Source organism: Pteropus vampyrus, unplaced genomic scaffold, assembly GCF_000151845.1.
Source record: "Pteropus vampyrus isolate Shadow unplaced genomic scaffold, Pvam_2.0 Scaffold78, whole genome shotgun sequence".
NCBI classification, from domain to species: Eukaryota; Metazoa; Chordata; class Mammalia; order Chiroptera; family Pteropodidae; genus Pteropus; species Pteropus vampyrus.
In genome coordinates, this window is record NW_011888859.1 from 800,667 (window position 1) to 809,563 (window position 8,897).

General features: G+C 41.0%; 1 protein-coding gene across 2 annotated transcripts in view; it reads left to right on the forward strand.

The window, feature by feature from the left end:
* MTHFD1L (methylenetetrahydrofolate dehydrogenase (NADP+ dependent) 1 like) overlaps positions 1–8,897 on the forward strand; it is a 173,025-nt gene that overhangs the window by 97,895 nt on the left and 66,233 nt on the right. For both annotated transcript variants that reach the window (XM_023532145.1, XM_023532146.1), the window contains 4 exons: positions 1,502–1,641; positions 5,527–5,568; positions 6,252–6,352; positions 6,927–7,104. In XM_023532145.1, the coding sequence (XP_023387913.1) occupies positions 1,502–1,641; positions 5,527–5,568; positions 6,252–6,352; positions 6,927–7,104 (461 nt within the window). The remainder of the gene's footprint in view (positions 1–1,501; positions 1,642–5,526; positions 5,569–6,251; positions 6,353–6,926; positions 7,105–8,897) is intronic.

Below are 8,897 nucleotides of genomic sequence, written 5' to 3' on the forward strand. Positions count from 1 at the left end.
TTATCTCACTAAATTTTTTTACTGTAATTCCTGTCTCTGCCATAAATTATGGTCTTGGTTGTACTGTCAGCATATAGAGTAGTATATTTCATAAACATTTAGTTTCTAATACATTAATAGTATTCCTTTCCTAGAGCAGTGTGCTTCTCAAATTTTAATGGGCATTCATCTCACCTGGAGATCTTATTAAAATGCTGATTTTGACCCAATAGGTCTGGGGTAAGGCCTGAGATTCTGCATTTCTAATAAACCTCCAGGTGGCGCTGGTGCTGCTGGTCCCAGAGCGCATGCTCCTGTGTGTGTTGACGACTGCTGCTGACCCGTATCAGTGGCGTTGTCTTGGAAAGCAGCATTAGACATTCTCTCTGCTTCCTCCACGCTTGTCACAGTAACAGATCTAGCAATTTGGGGCCAGGGGAGGGGATGCCGAAAGATGAGTGCTGTCGGGGAGGAAAAACTTCTCCGCTCCTCCGAATTCTTCCGGCTGATTTAAGAAGCAAATTGACATGTGACAGATTAACAGGAACAAATCAAGTTTAATTTCGTACATGCGCGGGCTCCATAAGAATATGGGGCTCACAGGCAGTCAGTTATTGGGGGTTTATATGCCATTCTGACCTAAGGAGAAGGGGCGGGAGTCTGAGACTTCAAAGGAGAGGAGAGCAGTTCACATGGGGATGGAAAAACAAATGTTTGCTGGGCCATGCAGAGACGGTAGGACGGAGAGAACTTTGGTACCCAAGCACTGTGGACTGTCCCCTACCAACCTAGCCCATATTCTTTGTAGATAGCTCTGGTGATAATGTTCTTCCTGGCCAAGGCCCTTTTCTGTAAATTCTTTTAGTTAAGAGGGAAGTAAAAATCTCTTCCTGAGCCTTTTGGATCGCAGTTGTTTTAAGCTCAAAATAATCTACATGCCAGGATGGCACATTCTGGGGAGACTCGTTGTGAACCCCAATAGTGTCTCCGTGGTTGTGGAATAAAGATGCTATCATATCAAGCCTGATGATCAACCTCCTAAAGCCACTCAACTAACTTGAATTTTGTCAGTCAGGAGAAATGACCAAGTGGCACTAAAATAAATGAGTCTACGAGTCTAGGATATAAGGAGTGAGAAAGGATTTTCTATGGTAATTATGCTAGCAGTGTTCTTTGATTCAATTTGGAACCTGATTAAAAAGTTGAAAATCCCAGTTGAATAAAGACAAGCTATGTTCAGAGTTATACCAGGAAAAAAAAAAAAAAATCAAGACTTTGGCCAAGGCACAGTGGTGTGAAGTAGAGAGCCATCTTTTTAGGGAATGTAAGGAAGCAGAACATTTTCCGCAACTCGAGGGAAATCAGTTTACCTTTGCGTATGAGCAAGGTGCAGGGCTGTGTAGTAACCAGGACGTGACGGGGAATTTAAGCTCTCCTTTGAATCCGAACCGGACCGATGATTGCCAGACCCTACTATTGTTTTTAGAGGATAACAGCAACTTTCCAACTTGATTCTCCACAGTGACTGAAGCTGGCTTCGGTGCCGACATTGGCATGGAGAAATTCTTCAACATCAAGTGTCGAGCTTCTGGCTTGGTGCCCAACGTAGTCGTGTTGGTGGCAACAGTGCGAGCTCTGAAGATGCACGGAGGCGGGCCAAGTGTAAGTCTCGTACTCCCTAGTTAAAAAAAAATGTTTTTAATTAAGATAAAGCAGAATATAGCATTTGAAACATTGAAACCTGCTTAATAATTAATTCCAGTCTTCTGTCATGTCTTTCTCTTTTTATATAAATCGCCATGATAGGACCCTTAGAGTTTAGTAATACTTACAAAGTTATTTCTGTGTAGCGTTTTGGAAAGGAGCATAACGTAACCACTTTTTAGCCCTAAGATTCATATCTGAAACTCATATTAACATTTTATAACCCCACGGTAATGGGAAGGTAGAGGCTCTGGTTCCTGAATAGAGCACATACGGATTAGAGTGATCGCTCTTGTGAGTGAAATTATTCAGTGTTTCTACAGATAGCTTTTTGGTTCACTGATGCTACATCTCATCAGATTTCATCTAGAACTATGTTCCTTCTGTTTCTGTTTATTGTGACTTCATTCTATAATTGTTATAGCGCTGGATTATGTCTAAGAGAGCTTTTCTGAGAAAACAAATTCTGTTTTAAGATTTTTAAAGACTTTCAATGTTAACTTATATTATTATATATAGAATTTATCATTTCCACAGTAAAGGTATATTGTTTTTCTTTTTTTATTTTTATGTATTCTCAAAGGAAGAATACGAACTAATATACTGATTGTTTTTGAAATAGTATAATTTGGAGTGGCTTTGTCATTTACACTATTGATATATGTTAGACAAACTGCCAGGTCTGATTGCTTAATTGGTATACTGTTTTCACAAAAGTTACATAATTAACGACTGTTACATAGCAAAACAAATAACAGGTTTGCCATCATGAAACACTTTAATGTGCATTGTTTAATCATCTTCGCAACTCCTTGTCCTAAGAGAGGCAGACATTATTTGATACCGTTTTACAGATGAGGAAGTTGAGGTTTGAAGGTTTAGGGGATGTATGGCATGTTACCAGATCAGCAGAGAGCCAGATATGAAGGCTGTCACTTAGAGACAATCCTCCTATTCTGTCCACTGTGCAGAGCTGCATGTTAATATAGAATAAGCAGTTTCTGAACCCCAAATCCACCCGTAATACCAGACACGTGAGCACTTCATTTTAGCCTGTAGTTTCACCATTATTTCAAATGGAAGATTGACATAACACATAAAGTATTAAATCCTAAAGAGTTCTGATTTTGCTCAAAACACCACTTGTTGCTACGTAAATCACTCCTGGACTTTAGACTTTGACTCTATATACCAGCTTCTATTTTCAAAAAACTATTTCTGCCAATATAAGATGCATTTGAAATTCTTTCTCTATTTTGCACCCTGAAAATGATAAAATCAAAGGACTTTAATTCTGGAAAGGGTTGAGAGATTGTCTAGCCGGTTCAGTCTTTATAAAGATAAAGTTACTGAGATGGAGAAAGATTCGGTGGCTTGCTTATTATCGCATCTATTTAGGGACTAATCAAATGCAAATCCAGGGTCTCTTGGCTTCTAGTCTAATACTTTTTTCCACCCTGTAGTCTCTGTCTTATAACAGTTCTCTACATAATTTATAATCCTGTTCAGTTCATCTTCATGTATGTGCTCTGTTTTACAATGGCTGCATTTTCTGCTCACTTCCATCTTGCACTCGAAGCCATGGTTCCATGCCAGCGATGACTATAACAGGGCTCAAGCTTAATAGGCCCAGAAAAACGTGGAGGATAATAAAATAGAAGGATCAGGAAGCCGGGAGAGGCTCCAGTAGCACCTTCTGCGTCATATTTTATGAATGTCTATACGTATATCTCCCTTCTCGACTTCGAATTCCTTGAGATTAAGGACTGTGTCTTATTAATTTGTATATCCCTAGTGCCTGGCATAGTCTGTATCCAGGAAATGTTTTCCATAATTGAATAATAAATGAGCTTTCATCTTCTTAATCCTCTATTCCATATTATCCATCTCCGTGTCATTCCTTCTTTCTTGAATCAACTTTGCGCTAACGTTTTTGATCCATTGTAATTTCTGCTTCCTTTGCTGTCATTACACAAATAACCGTGGCTGCGTCTTATGTTTATTTAGCTTGATTTTTTTTTTCCATAATTGTGCAGTGGAAAATCCCGTGACCCTTGAACTTGCCCATTTTAGCCCCAATCATTTTAAATTTATATCCTGTCTTCCAAAGTACTGACCGTTCTTGGTGCAATATAAGAACTAATATTCTGTTATACTTTTTAATCCATGTTTTTATTTCACAATTAGTTCTGTAAACCCATTGTGTTAACAAGGGCTCTCTAGAACCAATAAGATGTGTATTTACATATAAGTATTTATTATAAGGAATTGGCTCGTATAGTTATGGAGGCTGACAAGTCTAAAATATGTCGAGTGAGCCAGCAGGCTAGAGACTCAGGAGAGCCAGATATTCCAGTCCTGATGTAAAGGCAATCCGCAGGAGAATTTTCTCTCGCAGAGAGTCTCTGTGTTCTAGTCAGACATTTCAACTGATTGGATGTGGCCCACCAAAAGGATGGGGGGCAATCTGCTTTACTCAGAGTGCACCAAATTAAATATTATTCTCATTCAAAGAATGCCCTCACAGATACACCCCAAATAATGTTTGACCGAATATTTCGGCACCCTGTGCCCCAAACTGACACACAGAATTAACCATGATACCCATTATTACTGATTTTTAGTGTGTGGTGCAATGACTAGTTGGAATTGCATTTTTTTCTATGTTAGTAACCAGTTGGCCTAACATTACTTATTTAAATAGTCCCTCCTTCTGATCTTCAATCAATCTCTTCATCGATTTAGGTCTTTTAATAAATACTTACAGTTTATTCCACAAAGGGCTTCTGCATTCTTTCATAGATTTTTCTTGCGTACTTTTATATTTTTAAAAAAAGTTTGACAAGAATCTTATATATTGCTTTTATACAATGACCTCTCTAAATTCTTTTTCTTAGTCGAGGTGTAATGGACACATAACATTATATTGAAAAATTATCACAATAAGCTCAGCAATACTTTGTTGGATTTTTAATCTAGCCTTTTAGTTGTTCCAATTGAAAAGTTCACTCAGTGTTTTAGTCTACACTACTGCTAGAAAAACCCATCTGAAAATACCTGGTTTTTACACGCTATCAAAAACAATGTCACAGAGGTAACTTCTTTTTAAAGGATTTCTAATATTCTAATATTCTAATATTCCCTCTTCCACTGAGAGGAGATTAAGCCACCACATCCTCAGTGAATGAAAATGTTCTCTAGTGTTTCTCACCAAAATGAGTAGCAGGCCATCGACAAAAACAGCATGGGATTGTAGAAAGGTACTAAATTGGGGTTTCAAAACCCTATTGCATTCAAGTCCATGTTCAGCCTCTCGCCTGCTCTGTGACCTTGGAAAGACACTTGCCTTCTTTCAACTTTGGGTTCCTCATCTTTAAACTGCCCTGCCAGCCTCATATAGCCAAAAAAAGGGGGAAAGTAATGGCATCACTTTAAAATGATTTAGAATTTATTTAGAAATGATGATGCACTCTGTATAAATTGGGTATTAATTATATTATAAATTCCATTTTATGCTAGGATAATGGGCAACAGTACAAAAGTTCTCAATATTGGTTCAAATTAGAATTGCCTGGAGAAGTATTTAAACATTATTGACCCGGGGTCTCGCTCCCAGAAATCCTGCTTTAATTGGTCTGGGTGGAGCCCAGATATCAGTGTTTTTTAAAAGCTTCCCACAAGACTATGTTCAGCCAGAGCTGCCATTTACTTGTTTAAAAGTACAAAATGTGCTTTCAAGTGTACCGTCTCCCAAAGTGAGTATGATTTGTTTTTCTTCCAAATCTTGATCAATTAGACTAAGCATTTTAACGAAGTTATTCTTAATTTTGTCTCTTATCTCAGGTAACTGCTGGTGTCCCTCTTAAGAAAGAATATACTGAGGAGGTAAGAGTGACTGTTTTCAAGGCTTAAGTGAAGAATCATTCAGACCCAGTTAACCACCGGCATATAGCTGAAATTCAGTGGATGAGTCCACCCCCAGGGACCTCTTGGAATGGTGCTTTTCTAATAATCCTAGAGGAAATGGTCAGGGGCAGGGATACAGTTCATTCAGTTAACTCTTCAATCTTGAGAAATACCAGCCGTGGTCTTCATCTACTGTTTCCTACCCACCCCCCAACCCCGCCCCCAGCTCACGGTGTCCAGCACCAAAACAAACATAAAGCTTATACCCATGTATTCTTTTGAGGTGGAAAACATGACTTTTGGAGGATATACAGTTAGCCTATGACTTGCATGAGCTACTGACTCCCTTCTGTAAATATTTAGATGTACTGACAACAGTACCTCTTAACTCCTACAGGTGGCACCAGGGGCTCAAGCAGGGAGTCGCTGGGCAGTGCCCCCGCCGCCCCCGCCCGCCCTCCTGGGCCTTGTGCCTTCTTGTCTACCAGCCTGCAGGGCATGGGCACATTGCTAATGTCCTAGCCACTAGCCAGCTGCAGAAATCGCTGCCTGGCTCAAGACCCAAATATGCCATTGGATGCCAAACTTGCCACAGTGGCCCTGCCAGTTTAGTTTGGCAGGTGTGGCGGGAAGCGGTACAGGAGGGTCTGGTTTTCTTACAGAACATCCAGCTGGTGGCGGACGGCTGCTGTAACCTCCAGAAGCAGATTCAGATCGCTCAGCTCTTTGGGGTCCCCGTCGTCGTGGCTCTGAATGTCTTCAAGTAAGTCAGCCTCCTACTTTAAATGCGGCCATCGCGCTGGGCCACCCCATAAACCAGATTTGTGTCTTGGGGATGTTTGGTCTTTTCTCTGCTTCATCTAAAAGTATATAGACATAGTTTGCTCTTTCTGTTGGTTTGGTTTGGTTTGGTTTGGTTTGGTTTGGTTTGGTTTGGTTTGGATTGATTTCATTTCAGCAGAAGCATTCTCAAATGTTACTAGGGAATGAAATTGTATAGAGTGACTTACTATCTCTTTGGCTTTTTTCTTCTTTTTTTTTTTTTTTAATTTTACCCACCATTTCTGTCTGAAAGACTGTGGATGATCAAAGGGATATGTTATGGAATTTTCTCAAGAAAACTCTTAACAACTTGAAATATTCGAGTCATGTTGGAGAGGATTTTTTTCCCCCATGCTTTTATTTAAGTCTGATTTATTTAAACACGATGTAACCACTTTTGATGTTTAAAATATATTCAGTGTTAGGGAGCAAAGTTCTGTATAAACAGTTAGTCTTTCTTTAAAAACATCACTAAATGAATACAGATGCAAAACCACAAACGTTTTCATCACTAGGACCGACACCCGCGCCGAGATTGACTTAGTGTGTGAGCTTGCGAAGCGGGCTGGCGCCTTCGATGCTGTCCCCTGCCATCACTGGTCGATTGGTGGGAAAGGGTCGGTGGACCTGGCTTGGGCTGTGAGAGAAGCTGCAAGTAAGAGAAGTCGTTTTCAGTTCCTGTATGATGTTCAGGTAAGGTCCCACAGTGGGAAGCAGTGATAAGGGTGGCTAACATTTCCTGCACCTGAACTGTGAGCCTGGCCAGTGCTGAAAGCTTTTACATAGCTTTCCCCATTTAATCCTCAACAACAACCCACAAGCAGATAAGGAGGCGGAAGGAAAGAGAGGCTAAGCCATCTGACAAGGCCACGTTACCAAGGACCGCCCAGCTCCTTGCCCCAAAGCCGGTGCTTTTGAAGGCTACACTCTATTTCCAAATAGCAAGTGTCAGTAAGGAGGGGCCTTGGAGAATCACGGTCAACACAGTTTGCACAGAAACAAGACTTTTGAGCAACTTCATAAGGCTTATGAAGTCATGGGCCATATTTTCTTTGTCCATTTCTGCTGTAGATCTTTTCCCTCATTTTGGGAAAAGCTCATTTCCTGAGCTATGTCTAGTATATTTTTTTAAATGTTTTAATTGTAAAATACCCGTAACAAAATTTACCATCTTTACCATTTTTAGGCGTACAGTTCCGCAGTATTAACTACTTTCACATTGTTGTCCAACCCCCATCCCTCTCTGTGGCTCTTTTTATCTTGTAAAACCAGAACCCTGTCCCCACTAAACAGTACGTCCCCATTCCCCATTCCCGTCTGGCCCTGGCGGCCACCACGCTGCTTCCATGGCCACGAGCGTGACTGCGTATCTCATGGGTAAAACCATGCGGCGTTCGTCTTTTTGCGACTGGCTTATTCACTGTCTGTTTTGGGCTACTGTAGCAGAATACCACGGACTGGGTCGCTTATAAACAACGGGAATTTATTTCTCACAGTTTTGGAGGCTGGAAAGTCTGAGATCGAGGTGCTGGCACGTTCAATGTCCGGCGAGGGTGTTCTCACGGCATCCTCACTTGGTGGCCGTGGTGAGGGGTCTCTGTAGCGGCTCTTTCATAAGGACATTAACTCCATTCGTGACGGCTCTGCCTTCATGGCCTAATCACCCCCAGAGTCCCCACCCCTAATTCTACTACCTTGGGGATTAAACTTAAACACATGAATTTCGGGGGATCTTATTCAGTCTAAAGCATTCACTTAACATAATGTCAAGATTCATTCATGTTATTGCATATGTCAGAATTTTCTTTCTTTTTAAAGCCGAATAATGTTCCATTTATGCGTATACCACATTTTGTTTATCCATTCATCCGTGGCTGTCCACCTAGGTTGCTTTTACTCTTGGCTATTGCAAATGACGCTGCTATGAACATGTGTATAAAAATACTTCTTCCTTACTCTGCTTTCAATTCTTTGGGGTATATACCCAGACATAGAATTGCTAGATCATCTGGTATATTTTTAAATGTATCTGGATAATGAGCCTTCACTAAGGAAACCCGAACCTCCTAGGACCTCGTGTTTGTCCTCAGTTTACCCCCGTAAACATCTCCGTTCTGAATTCTGTGGCTCCAGCTCTGACTGTTGGATTTGTCCCCAAAGGTCAGCCTCGAGCTGATTGCTTCTTCTCTATCCCTCCGTCCCTCGCAAATTCTTTTGGTCTCTCAGACGTCACATCATTCCTCTTTCCTTTTCATATGGCAGAGACCAAAAGCGTGAGTGGAGAGAGGGCGAAACCGCGTACCCTGTAAGTCTGGAGTCACATCAACGAGATCATGGTGTTGACTCTATTGTGAAGGCCCCTCTGGAGGAGAGCTTTTTGAGTGCCAGGCATAATGGGCACTTTGCACATGTTAACTTCTTTAATCCTAACATCCCCCTTAGGGAGGAATTGCTGCCATCCCACTCCCCATTTTATAGATAAGGAA